This window comes from Pangasianodon hypophthalmus, chromosome 8 (assembly GCF_027358585.1).
Source record: "Pangasianodon hypophthalmus isolate fPanHyp1 chromosome 8, fPanHyp1.pri, whole genome shotgun sequence".
Taxonomy (NCBI): Eukaryota; Metazoa; Chordata; class Actinopteri; order Siluriformes; family Pangasiidae; genus Pangasianodon; species Pangasianodon hypophthalmus.
The window spans coordinates 948,326-967,326 of NC_069717.1; the positions used below are offsets into that span (position 1 = coordinate 948,326).

General features: G+C 35.5%; 2 protein-coding genes across 4 annotated transcripts in view; one reads left to right on the forward strand and one right to left on the reverse strand.

The window, feature by feature from the left end:
- The window catches only part of si:dkeyp-110g5.4 (uncharacterized protein LOC561637 homolog), a 7,137-nt gene extending 506 nt beyond the window's left edge, over nucleotides 1–6,631 (reverse strand). The window contains exons 1-5 of one of the 3 annotated variants that reach the window (XM_034306654.2): nucleotides 6,506–6,631; nucleotides 4,880–5,175; nucleotides 3,740–3,939; nucleotides 3,215–3,337; nucleotides 1–2,653 (exon numbers count right to left, since the gene is read on the reverse strand). The exon at nucleotides 1–2,653 is cut by the window's left edge and continues 506 nt beyond it. In XM_034306654.2, coding sequence (XP_034162545.2) covers nucleotides 1–2,653; nucleotides 3,215–3,337; nucleotides 3,740–3,939; nucleotides 4,880–5,150 — 3,247 coding nt within the window. In that variant the 5' untranslated portion in view covers nucleotides 5,151–5,175; nucleotides 6,506–6,631. Of the gene's footprint in view, nucleotides 2,654–3,214; nucleotides 3,341–3,739; nucleotides 3,940–4,879; nucleotides 5,176–6,505 lie in introns of all 3 variants that reach the window. The other 2 variants (XM_034306655.2, XM_034306653.2) reach the window with 2 other exon arrangements.
- Nucleotides 6,632–9,856: 3,225 nt separating this feature from the next.
- On the forward strand, nucleotides 9,857–17,139 carry LOC113535335 (uncharacterized). Its single transcript, XM_034306658.2, has 14 exons — nucleotides 9,857–10,102; nucleotides 10,479–10,543; nucleotides 11,650–11,727; nucleotides 12,854–12,928; nucleotides 13,067–13,117; nucleotides 13,209–13,286; nucleotides 14,163–14,243; nucleotides 14,402–14,488; nucleotides 14,731–14,754; nucleotides 14,890–14,964; nucleotides 16,350–16,388; nucleotides 16,471–16,542; nucleotides 16,644–16,676; nucleotides 16,859–17,139. Exons 2-14 carry the CDS (start codon nucleotides 10,510–10,512, stop codon nucleotides 16,909–16,911), a joined length of 780 nt encoding a protein of 259 aa, XP_034162549.2. The 5' UTR covers nucleotides 9,857–10,102; nucleotides 10,479–10,509; the 3' UTR covers nucleotides 16,912–17,139.
- The last annotated feature ends 1,862 nt before the right edge of the window (nucleotides 17,140–19,001 follow it).

A 19,001-nucleotide genomic window follows, 5' to 3' on the forward strand; every position in this document is an offset into this window, starting at 1 on the left:
GGCCTTCAGGATTGCTCTCGTGGCGTTCAGACATCGCTGATAAACTCCAAACATCACAGATCTGAAGTTCGCCGCAACTTTCGGAAATTGTTCTGTATGGATTCGGTTCGTCTGTGAAGCTAGCTAAGGCTAGATCGTTATCCTCTTCTACGAGAGCATCCTCAACGTCACTTTCACACCCTGAAACTTCGCTAGTTGTTACGTCTCCATTCGGTTCCTCGGAGTAGCTTTTCCCGGCTAACGCTCGATCCTCAGCAGCACTCTGAACCTCGCTAACATACGATTCGACGCAAATTCCGCCTTTCGTTACGTCAGATGAAGCTCGATCTTGTTCGTCACTCGCTTCCACCGTCTCAGCAACACTTTCATCCTGAACCTCGCTGACGTTAGATTCAACGCAATTTTCCACACTTGTTACGATTTGATTTGTGTCGTTAGTTCGATTGTCATCACGTACGTCCACGATCTCCGCCGCAGTTTTACAGCTTTTATTTTTAACGGAAGAACTCTGAACTTCGCTGATCGGACCTTTAGCAGCTAGAGTCTTTGTCTTATTAACGTCATTTTGTGTATTAGAATTTGTATCGTCTTGATTTGGCTCCTGTGTGCTTTTACGCAAAACCTGATAGTTGTCGCAGACCTCCGCGATCTCCACATCGCTTTTAGTTAACAAACTTTTGGCTTTACTAATATGATCTTCAGAGGAATTTTCGTTATTTATTAGATCATTTTGATCGTCCGCCCTCTGAGCTTTAGCGCATTTTTCGCGAGTTTTTCCACCTGGATTCGTAACGTTAGCTGATTTAAAGTATTTAGCCGACGGATCTTCAGTTTCGATAATCTGTACCTGAACGAGACTTTTAACATCCAAATTTGGCTCATCAGTGCTGTTGCTATCGGAAACGTTCCGTTTACAACTTTTGATTTTCTCCAACGAACTCTGACATTCAACGTTCTCGCCTCGTCGTCCACAGCTGTTAACTTTATCCGACGAATCCTCAGCATTTCCTCTGTTTCTCTGAACCGTCGTCTCGTTAGCGCAACTTTGAACCGTGGCGACATTTTCATTTCTGTTGTTTGCGCTTGTGTGGATTTCATCATTACCATCAACCTCGATGATCTCGCCATCACGATTATAATTTTTAACCTGAGAGTTTGAATCTACGGCACTTTCCAAAGGTTTACGTTCAGGCGAGAAATTCGCATCATCAAGTTTAGATCGTTTAGCCGACGAACCATTCGCTCCACTGTTCTGCGCAGCAGCCGCTACGTCTGAATTCGTCTCATCCTTGATTCCGTCGAAAATCTTACGTTTACATCCTTTAGCTACGTCACCAAACCAACGTTCGTGTTCGTTTACGATCTCTTGGTCGTTTATGATGACCTCATCATCGTCATTAAGGTCCTCAACATCGTCATCAACATCGCCTTCGCAGCGCTTAACTGAAGGACTCGGACACACCCTCGACTTCTTAGAACCTGCTGCGTCTCGATTTGCATCTCGATTTGCGTCTCGATTTGCGTCATTCGTATGTTTGTGTAAAACTCGATCGTCGTCTACGTCTACGATCTCGACAGCACTTTCGCAGCCTTGAGCTGCAGCTGAAGAACTCGTGGCTTCTCTTTTACATGAACCGTGTTGATTCGGTTCGTCTGTGCTGCTGCCATCAACTTCCCCACAACTTTCAACGATTACCCCGTCGTCGCAATCGCTATCCGTTTCCACGACGATGTCATCAGTTTTACGTTTTTTAAATTTAACCTCCGAACCCTGCAAGTTAATGTAATCATTAATTCTTCGTTTGAGGCGTTCAGCAATTTCCAACAAATTCTTAACTTTGCTAAAGTTTGGTACGACTGCGTTTTCATCGTCTGAGCTTACGCTGGAAGCGTGATCGTCGTCGTTCACGTCTACGACCTCAATGGCACTTTCACGGCGTGAACTCTGACCGTCGCTCGCCTGAATATTGACGTAACTTTTAGAATTCGCTACGTCTTCATTCGTGATGTTTTGGGAAACTCGATCATCGTCGTTTACGTCTGCGATCTCAGCAGCACTGACGGAGGCTATCGTTTTATCCGAAGGAATCTCGAATTCGCTGATTTGACCTTCAACGTCACTTTTGTCTTGACGTTCGTTTACGTTCATTAGTGATGGACTCTGAACCCTGGAAAAAATTAGACGTTTGCAACATTTAGCTTTAGCTAATGAACTCTCACCTTCGCTAATTTTGGTTTTATCATCACTGTGTTTCGGATTTTCCGATCTCTTTTCGTTTCCTGTGTGAGTTTCCGCTGCTAATCCCGTCTCGCTAGCGCATCCTTGCTCACTCGTTATTTCTGGATTAGAGTTTTCTCTGAGGTTCGACGTAATCTGACTTCCTCCATCTTTATATTCCTTAGCGTTAGCCAATGAGCTCTGATCTTCGCCGCCCGGCGCGTAAACGCCGCTCTCCCCCTCCAGCTTTATGCGCCTGTCGTTAGACGTGTTCACGCTCGCATCTTTCATTGGCGGCGTTTGCTGTTCGTTTTCTTCTCTGTCCTTCATCACATCCTCTTCTCTTTCCTTCAACACCTCTGCACATTTCCCATGATCCTCTGCAGCACTGGCGCCATCGTTACTCCTCTTCCTGTCAGTGATGTCATCATCCTGCTGCGAAAAAAAATAACAGCCCATTAATCACCTTCAGCTATTATTTCATAAATTCATTTTCTACTATTACAAATGTTCTGTAGTTTAATAAATTCTAATTAATTCAAGCAAAATAAAGACAATTAATTTTTTTTGATCACAAGAACAATTTTAATAAATAATTACTTAAAGATTAATAAATTAAAAAGCATGAATAGGAATAAATAATTAAATATCAATTGTAGAATAATAATAAAAAATACAAATAATAAAAAATAAATAGTTTTCAAATTTTTTAAGGTGATTTTATTAATTAGCAAATTTTTTATTTTTTTTTTAAATGGAAGCAATAAGTAATAAAAAAATAACGTTTTATATTAAATATATCTTTAGGTTTTCTAGTTTTAGAAACCATTTGTTTAGATATAATTTTTTTATTTTAAATTAATAAAAAATAAACACAAATCAATCAAATCAGATAGAATTAAATAATTACAAGAAATAATCAAAAGAAATGTTAAAAATAATTTATTTAAAATGTTTTATATCACATTAAATCAGTTTAATTTCGAATCTCATTACCGCTTCACACTCCATCACGACATCACGTTCATCACCACTTCGCTTCTCTGCGTATTTCCCATGATCCTCTGCTCCACGTGTACCTTCATTACTCCGCCCCTCAGTGATGTCACTTCCTCCATCCTGCTGTGAAAACAAACGGCAAAATAATCTCAAACACGTGGGCGGTTTTAAAACAATTTAAAAAAAATAACGTTTAAAAAATTTGTTTTAGACAGATTTAAAAAGTATTTTATAATTTTTTATATATGTGTGTAATTGTTATATTTTTTAATATATATATATACTTTTTAATTATTTTAATATATATTTTTTTACTATTTAACAATTTATTAACTATTTTAACAATTTTAAACAGTTTCCTCACTTTTATTACTCATTATTTAAAATTTATTTTAATGTTATTATTATTATTATTATTATTAATATTATTATTATGTTTTTTAAAATAAATTAATAATGTTTTTATTGAATTTCTGTATTAAATATAAACAGTTCTCAGTATCGCGCTCAGTAACAACGTACCGTTTTTACAGGTGAATTCAGGGGCGGGGCTTCACACTCAGAGGGGGCGGAGCTTCGTTGGTTCAGTGGCCAATCAGAAGCCTTGGCATTTCTTACAGAGAGAAAAATCTGTTTGTCAAACAGAATGATGGAGTTTTTCCTTCTGCAGAACGCAGAACCCGCTCGTGAGTTCTCATCAGCAACCTGCAGCGAGATCTCACCTGGAAAATATCATTAAACAAACAAGTAAACAAGTAAACAAACAAACAAACAAACAAATCAGATCCACTAATAATAATTCTGTTCTCAATTTAATTATGCTAATTTAATTTAACATTTTAAAATTAATTACACAATTAAAAATGTTAAATAATGTAAAACATTTTTAAAGCAATTCATTTTCTTATTAAATAAATCTTTATTTTAAAATATATTTAATTTTCTCAATCAATTATAAATTACTAAACAATAAATCCATGATAATAAACATTTAATTTAAATAATAAATTCAAGTTTAAAATCACCAAATACATTTGTTTTAATAAACAATAATAAACAAATAAACAATTAATTATTTATAACAGTATAATTCTAATAAAATATTTTTATAATGATTTTATATATAATTATAATTATTCATAAGTATAAAAATTTAAATAATTAATAAATACTAAATAATAAATGCAAGATGATAATTAATTTATTTATCACTGAATAAATAAGTTAATAAGTAATAAATTGAAGGTTTATATATATATAGATATATATTTTTTAATTTATATATATATAATTTTAAAAACAGAAATTTGAATAATTGTGAAGAAATAAATAATTAAGTAAACAATATAAATAAATAATAAAAAAATAACATTACAGAATGTAATACATTAAAATATATAAATACTATTTATAATTGTTTTTCATCATATAATATAATATATAAAATAAATAATATTCTTAAACAGTAACTGTGAAAAACAATATTTAAATACAGAATACTGAAATTAAACTCTGCTTTTAAAGGAATAAATAATTATTTAAATCAAAGCGATAAGTAATTTTAAAAATTATATCCTTTAAACTAAATATATATTTTAGATTTTTGTACTATAAAATGTTTTTTTATTTCCTTTATTGCATTATAAAAAATGGATTAAACACCTGACTGTAGAAATTTCCGGAGAATCCCGAAAGCTTTGCGGTTAGAGGTCACGACTGGCAGGAAGAACTGTCCCGGGGGCAAAGGTCGTGGATTCAGTGCCGTCTCTTTGTCCCTCAGCTCCACCGGGGAGATGAACGTCGCCGGTCGGTCGGAGTCACCGGGACTCACGGATATCTTCCTGGTGATGGACGAAGGCAGCGAGTTCACAGGGACGGTGATGACACTCGCCTGCTCCGGGATGAACACCTCAGTGTCTACTGCTGACGACATGATGAGCCGAACGCTACAACTCACACTGCAGAGACAAAGCACCATCATCACCATCATCATCATCATCAACATCATCATCATCATCAACATCATCATCAATATCGTCATCACCATCACCACCTTCTTCATCATCATCATCAACATCATCATCACCACCTTCTTCATCATCACCATCATCATCACCATCATCACCATCAACATCATCATCACCACCTTCTTCATCATCACCATCAACATCATCAACATCATCACCATCATCACCATCTTCATCGTCAACATCATCACCACCTTCTTCATCATCACCATCATCATCAACATCATCAACATCATCACCATCATCACCATCAACATCATCATCACCATCATCAACATCATCATCACCATCACCATCAACATCATCTTCTTCATCATCAACATCATCATCATCATCATCACCATCGTCATCATCCTCATCATTTTCTTCATCACCATCATCAACATCTTCATCATCATCATCATCACCATCAACATCATCTTCATCGTCAACATCATCATCATCTTCTTCATCATCAACATCATCATCAACATCATCATTTTCTTCATCACCATCATCAACATCTTCATCATCATCATCATCATCACCATCACCTTCATCATCAACATCATCATCGTGTTGATTGTTAAAAATTACACAAATAAATTTTAATTGAATCTTCATCATAAACTTCGCTTTAATTCTATAAAATTCAGCAGAAAAACAGAATATCGTTATTTTTCAGTATTAAAAGGTTACTGCAGTTTAGTACTGTATATTTTTGACAGTTCTCTTTTTAGTGTTTAGATTGTGTGGAATTATATTTGGCACATTCACTGTAGCTGTAGGTGTTTTGTCTTTTATTTATTTATTTATTTATTTCTGTGCTGTATTTGATTTATGCGGTCATTTACAGGAAGATGAAACTGAAAGCAAGATATCTGTTTATCATGAAATTAAAATGAAGAAGGAGTAAAAAAAAAAAGTAAACCTCAAACCTCAGAAATGTCTTCAATATTCGTCCATCTATCTATCTATCTATCTGTCTATCTATCTATCTATCTATCTATCTATCTATCTATCCATTTATTATTTTTAATTATTATCCCCCAGAATTATTTCTGTACAGGAAGTGATGATTAATTTGAGATTAGATCACAGATTAGATCATGAGAAGAAGTTTACACCAGTGCAGTTAAAATCAGAAGATTACAGCATAAAGAAAATTCTTTAAAAATACAGAAAAATAAATCTAATAAAATTAAACACTATATTTTTCTTCTCTTGATGTTTTAAACGTGTCGCATTTACACCTCGCTCATTTTCACTCTTACTTACTCACCTGTTCAGCCATCAACATCCTGTCTTTGTTTTCTTTGTTTTCCCTTTTTTTTTTTTTTTTGTTTTCATCCGAAAAAATCAGTTTTTTACTCCACGTTTCCTCCACTGTCTGAACGGCGGAAACGCCAAGATAAGAGTCCCGGAAGAGAAAGCACTTCCGGGATTTCAAAATAAAAGATTCGCGTGATTTTTTTGATCGATCGTGATTATTTGTTTGTTTATTTGTTTTACAAACAAACTAGCTAAATAAATGAATATTAATCAGTGTCAGCACTGCAAAAGTAGCCCATTTCAATTCGAAAAATTAATAATTCAGGAAATACAACTCAATAAATCTGCCAATCAATCATTAAATACATACATATAGTAATAAAATCATTAATAAATAATAATAAATCAATAAATTCTTGATGTAGAATGTACTGAAAAATTTAATCGTTTAAGTATTTTTTCATAAATATAAAATAAATAAATATAAAAACAATATATATAAAATAAATATATTTTGTTATAAATATAAACTTATATACAACACAATCCAAACACTGCAATATCGCTTTTGCATTTTTATTTTCACTTCATTTACATAGATTAATGTTTTTTTATTAAATTATTATTATTATTATAAATAAATCTGTCTGACAGACTAATGCAATTATTATTATTATTATTATTATTATTATTATTATTATTATGGCACATAATGTATTTCTATCCTTCTCGAGTCTATAAGCTTGATGATTGGAATTAAAGACACAGAAGTTATTATCTCAAGCTGCTGCTGAATCCTGGACTCTGATTGGTCAGAAGGTGTTGATGAATCTTCTATAACAGCAGCTCTGACAGTAGTGCAGGTTTATATTAATGCACTCGTTTTAATACGTTATCGTTTCTATAGCAACAGCTCATTCACAGAGACATGTACAGCGGACGCGCCACATAAACGGATTAAAAATTGTTGATATGATGACGTTTTCTTAGAGTAAGGAGACATTTGTTTAACATTGATGGAAGGAGTCTCCAATGTTAGTGCTTTGTAACAGACAATGACAACGACAATGACAATTTATTTATATAGCACGATTAAATACAACTTCCGTTGATCAATGTGCTTTCCAGCAAGTCATCAAAAGCAAAAAAAACACACAACAAACAAACAGAAAAGTTATAAAATCATACAGATATCCCATCAGCCATACGCTTTAGGAAATAAAAATGTCTTTAGCCCGGAATTAAAAATATTAAGAGAAGAAGCTTTTCTAATGGATAGTGGTAAGTCCTGGAGGCCACAGTACAGAAAGCACGATCTCCCCGACACTTAAGCCTCGACTTAGGGGTAAACAATAGATCCTGGTTGGAAGACCGAAGGAATCTAGTGGGTTGATACTCAGTCAATAACTCACAGAGATCAGTAGGGGCCAAACCATTTAGAGATTTATAAACGAGGAGCAAAATTTTAAAATCTACTCTAAAACGAACAGGCAGCCAGTGTAGTGAGCGTAAAATAGGAGTAATATGATCCCTCTTTTTAACCCCACTCAGGAGTCGAGCCGCAGCATTTTGAACAAGCTGAAAATGGGATAAAGCTGTCTGGCTAATCTCAAAATAAAGTGAGTTGCAGTAGTTCAGCCTAGATGAAATAAAAATGTGAATTACTTTTTCAAATTCTTTAAAAGAGAGAAAAGGCTTTGCTTTAGAAAGCAAACGCAGCTGAAAAAAGCAAGCTTTGACAACTGAATTTATTTGACGGTCAAACTTTAAGCCATCGTCAAAAATAAAACCCAGGTTTTTTACCCATGGTTTCAAGCACAAAGACATCCCACCCAAATCCAATTTCGTGGAATTTGAAAACTTAGACAGACTAAAAACAATAATTTCAGTTTTCTTTTCATTGAAAATTAAAAAATTTAATAAAAGCCAAGCCTTCACATCCGCCAAACATGCCATAAGAGACTCAAGACCCGCAGAATTGCGTTTGACAGGCAAATAAACCTGGGTGTCAATCCGCATAACAGCGAAATGACAAACCAAGTTTTCTAAAAATCAAGCCAAGAGCGAGCATATAGAGAGAAAAGAGCAAAGGAGCCAAAATAGAACCCTGGGGAATCCGACAGGGCAAAAAAGCATTACTCGAGTAATGTTCACCCATCTTGACTGAAAAACTCCTATTTGCAAAATAAGACTTAAACCAATCTAAAGCTACACCTCTTAAATCAACGCAATGTTCTAAACGACTAAAAGACAGAGGTAAAGCTGTAACTTTAAGTTTCTGACATCTTTTACAACATTAAATACAGCTAAATGGATATAAAAAATATGACGTGTTCATGTATAAATAAAAATTTTAATTGTTATTTAAACTGCTGTGGTGTAAGCGTCATGTGGTTGCCAAGGAGAGCTCAGGGAGGTGGAATTTCTTCAAATGCAGAAAGTCTTTAATGAAAAAACAACTAAGAAACCAACAAGGACTGGGAAAGAACCAAAAACTAGAACAACAAAGGGCTAAACTAACGCTAGGCAAAGCAAGGAAAACGTAGACTTGAAAACAAAAGCTATTCACTGAGCAAACTGTGACCGAAATCTAACCATGCACAGACAGAGACAGAGACAGAGACACAGACACAGATACAGACAGAGACACAGATACAGACAGAGACAGAGACACAGACAGAGACACAGATACAGACAGAGACACAGACACAGACAGAGACAGAGACAGAGACACAGACACAGATACAGACAGAGACACAGATACAGACAGAGACACAGACACAGACAGAGACAGAGACAGAGACAGAGACAGAGACACAGACGCAGACGCAGACAGAGACACAGACACAGACACAGACAGAGACAGAGACAGAGACACAGACAGAGACAGAGACAGAGACACAGACGCAGACAGAGACACAGACAGAGACAGAGACACAGACAGAGACAGAGACACAGACACAGACAGAGACAGAGACACAGACAGAGACAGAGACACAGACAGAGACAGAGACACAGACACAGAGACACAGATGCAGACGCAGAGACGCAGAGACGCAGACACAGACAGAGATGCAGACACAGATGCAGATGCAGACAAAGACACAGACACAAGCATAACGATCCACCAAACAAATAGGGAAAACACGGAAATTAAATAGGGTGATTAATAGGGAAATGCAAAGCAGAAAACAAACAAAAAAGGAAATGGAACAGACAACAAAAGAAGAGATTCAAAAAGCGAGTGAGGGAGCCCTCTGGAGGTCTGGGGAGGAACTGTCCGTGGTGGCTGTGACAGTAAGAGGAATAACACACTCAGGGACGTGCTGTTAGAGGAAAATAATCAGCTTCAGGGTGGTTACAGTAACTCCGCTGTGATTTATTACTTCCTTGTATCAGTTGTATTAGTTCTGTGGGTTGTGTTTGTGTGAGTGTTTGTCTGTAGTGTGAGTCTGAGTGTCTCTCTGGTGATTTAACACTGAGGAAATGCGCCGTGTAGGTGTGTGTGATTTGGGACACGCCCACTGAGTGTGTTTTAACTGCAAGGGAACTGCTGCGTTTCTCCTCACTGAGGTGATCTGACAACACAGAGGATCATTTTAAACTGGTATGTCCACTCTGTGTTTGTGTGCGTGTGTGTGTGTTTTGTGTAGGCTATTGTACAGTTAATCTTACTTATTTATTTATTATTTTGTCTTTTGGTTTTATTGTTATTATTAAATAATATTAAGGATATTCTATAAACTGCTATATCTATGTACTAATATACATAGTATGTGTACCATTAATTATAGTATTTGTCTATAAACTCTGACCGTTTTGTCCTCTCTCTCTCTCCCCCGTCTCTCTCTCTCTCTCTCTCTCTCGTCTCTCTCTCTCTCTCTCTCTCTCTCTCGTCTCTCTCTCTCTCTCTATCTTTTATATATATATATATATATATATATATATATATATATATATATATATATATGTATATTTTTTAGTCGTTTAGCTTCTGCACATCTCCACAGCAAGATGATGAACCCTGTCACGGTGCTCCTGACTCTTGGTGAGCGTTACAGGAAAGTGAAACTAAGCGTGTGCTGCTCCACATCACAGCGTTTATCCTGAAATGAAAGCAAAATTAAAAAAAGAAGAAAGGAACCACAGTTTGTCTGAATTTGCATAAAAACATTATTAACACATGATGTTCCTGAGCTGCTATGGGTGGAGGATGAAACAGTTTAGACACTGCATTTCATGTTTCATTAGTGTTTATTTTAATTAGTAATTAAATTTGTTTGGAAAATGCTGCCATGTCCATGTTTTTGAATGAAATGTATCAAGTCATGAATATGTGAAATGAGTGTGTGAACAGGAGATTCAGATAGATTTCAGTTTTATATAAGAATTGATCGCAATGGCTACGTTTACGCGCACATCAGTATTCCGATATTAATAAGAATTTGGCGATATTCTAATTAGTATTGAGTCGTGTATGTAAACGCCGCAATCCGACTGCAATCGGATTCAGATTGAGACAATATTCTGATTCCCCAAATTCCGATTCTCGTCCCTGGAATATTCCTGTTTTAATCAGAAATGTGTTTCTTGTAAACACTTTATTCAGAAAATCCACTGAAAGGAGGTATATGAGCAGCTCAGCCCACAAGGAATTGTGGGTGCTAGCAGATGCTTAGCTTAGCACATGCTTACCCGACCCTTTCCATTTCGAGGCGGTTTTGTTGGGCATTTTTGATAGTGAAAAGTCTTAGAGTCTGAATTAAATTATTGTGAAAATGTTGTAATAAAACAAATAACTGAGCGTACGCTATAACCAACAGCAGCATCGTGAATCTCTCAGGAAATAACAGCGGGAAAGGAAAAGCACATGTGTGGATCGGCAAACTAACAACAACCACATATACAAGAATATTTCGATGTCTGTACGCATATAAACGCATACGCATTTGGAATATGAATATAGCCATTAAATGAAATTTGATGTGCATGTGAATGAAGCCACTGATTCTGTTTCAGTGATGATGATAATAATAATAATAATAATAATAATAATAATAATAATAATAATGTATTATTCAGTAATAAAGATAGACTGAAATGTCAGATTAGTGCTTGATTACTGTTGTATTTATTTATTTTCACTTTTCACAGCCTGTTTGAAAGGGCCTTGTTGGGAGAAAAACTCCTGCCATGACCAATATGGAGAAAAGCAGCCGGCTAAACTTGCAGGTGATTAAAATGTTAAACTCTTTCATTCTTTATGTGTTTAGCTCGGATTTTCTACAAACGTAAGCAATTCTTGTTAAAAAAAAAAATCATTTTCAGGTCATTAATAGCTCAGAATACTGTTTATACGGAGAAAAATACTGATTGAAAATGGCGGGCGTTGAAGCAGAAAGACGTTTAACTGACGTCACATCCGTCACGTAGGAGCGGGACTTCCGGGCACCAGTTTCTTCCGTCTCAACGAATTTATACCAGTTAGGAAGAGCGAGTTACAAAAATAATAAATAAAATTCGTAACTCCGTGTTCTGGTGAATGAATGAATGAATGAATGAATAAATAAATAAATAAATAAACTCTGCTCACGCGCACATTACATGCAATCCTATTCAAAAACTTACCCCTCGTGAGAGCAGCTGGCAACGTTACCATGACGACGAGAGCGCGCGGGCAGCGAGTCCTGTCAGAGTGTTAGCATGTTAGCAATTTGTTAAATTCTTGTGTTTTAACACATTTTTTGAAACAATGTCAATTTCAGCAAAAATGTCAAAAATGTCATAATTTAACACACAGTGAGAAGATTCAGAGGCTCATCATTCGATATCTGACAAACTTTCTGTTAAAAATAACAGAAAATGGACTCACTGTATTACTAAAGCAGATACACAGTATGAGTGCCATTGTGTTTGAATAACTGCACAAGTTTTAAGTAATAAAGGTTTTAATGTTATTTTTAAGAAATAAAGTGTATTTTTGCTGAATGTGTAGCGAATATCAAAAGCCAGGCCAACTTTACTGAAGTGGATTTGCTTCAAAATCTAAATAATGATAATAATCCGGCTGCTGATCCAGCCTCACTGTGAAATTCTTTTAAAAATCTACCATTTATTTGAGAATTTATAAAGATATAACATGAACGGATTCCTCGTGGTCAGGAATGTTTTTTCAGTCATCTTGTACAGCGCAGATTCTGATTAAAAACAGGTTTATGGCGATTATTGTTCTATTTTATTAGTTGGATATCGACACAGCTCATTTGTTTGGATAGAAATTTCATTCTGATTAAATTATTATGATTAAAGTGTATATAAATAAATAAATAAATAAATAAATGTTCATTTTCTCTTTTAGCTTGCATTGCTCAGAACTGTGAAAAAGCCCTGATACCATGTGGATTACAGACTATTCAGGATATTGTAACAGAACGTGAGAAATTTCAGCATCTTCAGCATATTATACCTGTGTGTGTGTGTGTGTGTGAGAGAGAGAGAGAGACATCAGCTCTGTGCTTAGATAAAAGAGTGACTAAATCTATTAATCATCATATATTTTCATCTTCTCCAGTGAAGAAAGAGGATCCATCAGCATCTACTGAAGCTCTGTGGCTTCAGGCTGGTTTGTACCTCAGTTGTGTCCAAAATTAACTGAAAAAAATGTGACACTTTCATTTGTGAGATAATAATAAGTGCACTTACCTTTATAACAGCGGCTGCTGTGGGGAACGATATGGATTCATTTTGGCATTGTGTCGAAAAGATCGATGAGGACCCCATCGAAGGCACAAGTAAAGTATTTAATATATATATATATATATTACTTTCTGTGTACTTTGTTTTACTGTCTGGTGTAGAGGTAAATTGTGTTGGAGAAATGTGCATTGTAAATAATAAACATTGTGTGTTGATGATTTTCCTATAACAGTGTTTTATTCCTCTTATGCCACAGCAAGTCCATGCAGTTAGTTCCTGTTGTCACTTACGTTATAGCAGCTATAAACACTCATTCCCTCACCAGTCTCTCTTCATTCTCTCTCTTTAAGTTAATGAGACAAAAAAAAATAAAATAAAACGCAGCTTGTCACGTTAATGAGAAACCACAAAAGTGAAGATTAAAGTAAAAAAAAGAAAACTTAAAGTTACAGCTTTACCTCTGTCTGTTACAAAGTGCTGACACTGGAGACTCCTTCCATAAATGTTAAATAAACACGTCTCCTAACAGAAAACGTCACTGTATCAATGATTACCCACATTTATTAATTAATTTATGTACAAGTCCCTGTGAATGAGCTGTTACTATGGAAACAATAACGTATTAGATGAGTGCATTAATATAAACCTGCACTACTGTCAGAGCTGCTGTTACAGAAAATAAATCAACACCTTCTGACCAATCAGAGTCCAGAATTCAGCAGCACTGTGGTGTAATAATACATTGAACTTATTATTGTTGTGTTATAACATGAAAATCTGAAATAGGCAATATGATAGCTTATATATATATATATATATATATATATATATATATATATATATATATATATATATATATATATATATATGTATATATACATATATAAAGTATGAATAGAACAAAAAATATCCATAAATGCTGAAGTCACAGAGATCACTGCAAAAGATATTAAGAGTTTGTTTCATTTTAGTGTGCCTTCTGGAAGCTTTTCTGGGTGACACACAGCAGGACAACAACAAGAAGAAGCCATTATTCATGTTCAGCGATGCAGGTTTTTCTTTTTCCAATAAAATCATTTTAATATATTAATTACATTCATTTACAGTCATTCACAGAGCATACAAGTTTATGACATTTAAAATGAGAAGCTGTTTTTTTTTTTATTAAAATGGCTATTTGTTTTCATTTTAAATCCCTTTTAATATTAAGATTACATTCTGTGCTGGATCAGAACATCCATAAGAAGGCTGATGAGCTGCTTCAGTCACTACGATCTGCACACTTTCGATTCTCTGCGTAAGTCTTTACACAAATTAAACCATTTCAAGATACAATGACGTTTTTAAGATTTGTTTCTGCTAAAATGTTAATATTATTTTACAATAAAATCCATGGGTAACGGGATTTTATAACGGGTATTTATTTTATAAATAAAGTTAGTCTGAATGTATCTTAAAATACTCAATATATCTCAAATTTCACTTCATGAAGTTTATTTCGGAGCTCATTTCCTTTTTTCTTCTGGTGTCTCTTGACAGTAAAACATTTCAACACCAATGAAGGTAAAAGCTAAACCTTTCTGAGATTGAGATTTTTTCTCGTATGAAATTAAAATCATTTTGTAATTTCTGTTCACGTTTGCTTCATTCTGAACTTTTTCAGTAAACAGCCTGTTTTTTTTCTCTCTTTGCTCTCAGACATTAGTAACTGTTTCCTGAAGACCTTTCCTGACTGGGGCAAAAAATGCATTCCACTGTCCATGGAAATTTTTGGTAAATTACCTCTGGGTAAAATGTTAGTTATAGAAAGAGGATTTGGGATTTGTCTTATTATTTGTGCTGCTAAAGGTTCGAGCTGTACCATGCAGGCTTGCTGAAGGTGGGAAGATTCTGAAGGACCTTCAATTGTTTTTAAATAAATGTTATAATTGTATTGTTGTAAAAATACAACCTGGGAGTCAGTGGGAGTTTGAGTTTTGACTTTCTAGTAGATCAAACACACATTACCTTTAATTACTCTCATAAAACATTTATATCCAACATCGAAAGTCTCGCTATGCTGACACTCGGATTCAACTTGTTTTTGATTGGTCACAGCTGTCCATGATGTGTAGTACCTCAGGATGATGACTGGCTAGCTAATAAAATACCATAAAATACTTTTATCACAATTCCACTTAAAATGATTAAAATACATAAGCATGACGATGCTCCTGTGCACAAAGCGAGCTCCATGAAGACATGGTGTGTGAAGGTTGGAGTGGAAGAACTCGAGTGTCCTGCACAGAGCCCTGACCTCAACCCCACTGAACACCTTTGGGATGAACTGGAACACCGACTGAACCCCAGACCTCCTCGACATCCCAACATCAGCGCCTGACCTCACTAATGCTCTTGTAGCTGAATGAACACAAATCCCCACAGCCACGCTCCAACATCTAGTGGAAAGCCTTCACAGAAGAGTGGAGCTCCCAGAAGAGGGGACCAACTCCATATTATTGTCCAGGATTTTGGAATGGGATTTTCAGTGGTCAGGCGTCCACATACCTTTGGCCATATAGTGTAGAATCAACAGCACTTTATGGGTATTATGCCACGAATTAGCATTTGAAAGTGTCATTAAATATTTCAGGGAGTTCAAACCTGAGATTCCCACAGCTACACCTCTGCACAGGAGAACAAAGTATCTAGATAACCTTTTTAGTTTAAAAATTTCGGATCAGGGGAAAAAAATAAATAATTTTGGCTGAAATTTTCTGCTGACGTCCCTAATAAATATACTGAACTGATAATATATATACATGCCAAATGTTAGCTAAGTCAAACACACAATGATAGATTTTACTTCAAGTTAAAACTCAAAACATTCTCCATTTACTGAGAGCCCCAAGAGCACGTAAGATGGAGGGAAAGGGGCGGGGCTTCCAGGTGGATAATATCAGAGAGTTTAAAACACCTGCGTAGATCATTCCAGATTGGGTCATCTCCCGATTTATTGAGGAGAAGAAGAGATTGCTCTTTTGGTGTATTTTTGGGTGATAACTCGTACTATCGTTCTCCCATGTTAAATTACGAAGTTCCTATGAATAATGCGTAAAGGTTGGAAAGTGATTTGTCTTTTGGATCTGATTCTTTCTCTCTGTTGTCTCTGGAAACAGGAAACAGCATGGCGAGTTCCACCTTTGACAAGTCGCAAGGTAAACACACTTAAACTTGGGTTTAGATTTTATTTAAAACACAAAACACACCATGTGCTTAATATAGGATTGTTTTCTTCAGGAGTTGCTGACTGTATTATCATGTGGAGCAAAATGCGGAGAGAATGCACGTACAGGACCTTGGCTCCTCAGGGTGAGTTCCAACTTGGTCAATTAATATTTATATAAACTATTCATTTTAATCAGAATTGAGCATCATCATTGTTTGTACTATTTGTTTTGTTGTGTGTAAAGGTTTCAACCTGACCCTACCAGCCGAGGTTAAAGGTAAAATTCATTTCTGAAGGATCTCGCAGTGGTATAAGAGCTTAACTGATTTTATTTGAGTTCCACTGAGATTTAACAAGATTAAACATTCACCTAGATGCAATTTAACATTTTTGAATAAAAACAATACAACTAATAATATTAATTATTACTAACGAGGTATTTTTTTCACTCTCTTCTAGATATATCCATCTGCAGCATTAATGAGATGATTTTAGCAACAGCATCATGTTAAATACAACGAGGAAGTGACTTTCATGTAAATCAGACAGCAGATATTTCTGTCTAGTATGATTTGCTTTCAAAAATACAACTACTGTTCATGTGGAGCACTGGATTTATTTTCCTCTGCTTGTTTCTGTCACTTTAACTTTTGGTTTTTGACTTCTATTTTCTCTAACTTTGTAAACGAGGACTCGTCCTCAGTGTGCTTCCTGAGATTTAAATAAAACAATAAAATCACTGCCTGTAAGCTTTATGTTCTGAAGTCCTGTTGCACCTAGTGGTTAAAAATGGGAAGGGGCAGGATTTACGCTGCCCCATGCTCGCGCTATAGGAACATGTTGTTTATGAGTTGGGGGGCGGGGCAGTGGACAGGACAGTTAATGATATTAACACTTCTGTGTTCATCTCGCACAATGGTGACAGGAAGCACTCCTCCTGTATCAAACACATCTGACTTTCTTTTTAAAAATCTATTTGAAGATAAGTTATCAAATCGAAGCATCTTTTAATAAACAGAAAACAACTGCTTGAAGCCGTGATTGAAACATTTGTGCATCTGAAAGATCGAACAGATAAATTTCTTGACAGATGAAACAAATTAAACAGTGAGGAGGCGGGGTTATGTCAGAGATGTTCAGTTTGATCCACTAAAGGAACTGCAGTGTTTGACTTTTGTTTATTCAAGTCATGTTGACTCTCTAAGTAAAGTGTGCTAGCGTCTCGACTCCACTTTGTTTGAGGCTACGTCGTTATTGTAGCCGTCCTGCAACGCCAGAAATCCACAGTCACGAGCTGCTCCTAATGAGCTGATTAGCTGAACCAGGTGTGTTGCGTGTAAATGAACATTAGGTAAAAGTAAATAAAATGTTTTCACAGGATCTTTACATGCTGTTGGTATCAGAGGTGTGAACGTGCCATAAATACAGAATATTAAACAAACCTGAGCAAAATTCTTAAAGTCAAGGTGAAACTGAGTCGTAATTTTGACAGCATTTCTTGTTACTATGCCACAGCACGGATAAATGCTCGAGTCTGATTGGTCAAAAGGTGTACATTATTTTTGCGGTAGTTCTGACTGTAGCTTGAACGACAGGTTTATGTTAATGCACACGTTCTAATATGTTATCGTTTCTATAGTAACGGCTCATTCACAGGGTTATGTACAGCGGACGCTCCGCTTAATTTAAGACTAATAATAAACAGATTTAAAAAACATTTTGTTGTTTAACAAAGTAAAATGCATAATCCTTGATGTGGTGATGTTTTTTAGGAGACATTTATTTGTATGGAAGGAGTCTCCAGTGTCAGCGCTTTGTAACAGTCAAAGTTTCCCAGCTCAGGAAAGTGTTCAGGACAGATGAGTTTACGCTTTTCAATTTCTCGGAAAAATGAAAGACAGAGGAAGTGACTGTTTATTGCGACTATAACGTAAGTGAGATTGTCTCTCGGATGTGCCACAACACTAAATCTATCTATAATCTGTTAAAATGCGTGACATGTCGTTCATTAATTAATTAAACATAATCATTAACAAACACATAAACAAATCACTGTGGTATACGTTCAGTAACACACTCCAGACCGTGCAGTTAGACGAAAATACGCTCTTCTGACTTTCTTTTTCAAGTTTTAAAAATTCAGTATAATTTTATTTACACTTTGTTTCGTGTGGGAATGTGATCTGGGACACGCCCACTGAGGTTTTAAATACAGAAGCATGTCTGCATTTCCTGTTACTTTCATCACAGATCATTTTCAGGTACGTTCTGTGTATGTGTGTGTGCGTGTGTGTGTGTGTGTGGGGCAGAACAGGCAATTATTGAATTTCTTGAATCAATAGAAAATAATAGTATTATTCTATAATTACACACACACACATACATTACTGGAAATTCATATTAAAAATATAAATGAACATTTAATTTTCATTTTTTTATATTGATTGTCTGTTGAATATTAATGCTGGTTCTCGTGTGTAAACTTTGGCCTTTTTATTTTTTCATTCTTTTTCCCACCAGTTTGGCTTCTGCACGTCGCCAGATCAGAATGTACAGCACCGTGTTTCTTCTCCTGATTTTTGGTAACTAAATTCACTTTTAC

Excerpts from the sequence above, each read along its gene's own strand:
- LOC113535335 (XM_034306658.2), top strand. The coding sequence starts at position 10,510 with ATGATGAACCCTGTCACGGTGCTCCTGACTCTTG. Across the intron at positions 13,287-14,162 it reads GGACCCCATCGAAGGCACAA|TGTGCCTTCTGGAAGCTTTT; the intron begins GTAAAGTATTTA and ends GTTTCATTTTAG. Across the intron at positions 16,543-16,643 it reads CAGGACCTTGGCTCCTCAGG|GTTTCAACCTGACCCTACCA; the intron begins GTGAGTTCCAAC and ends TTGTGTGTAAAG.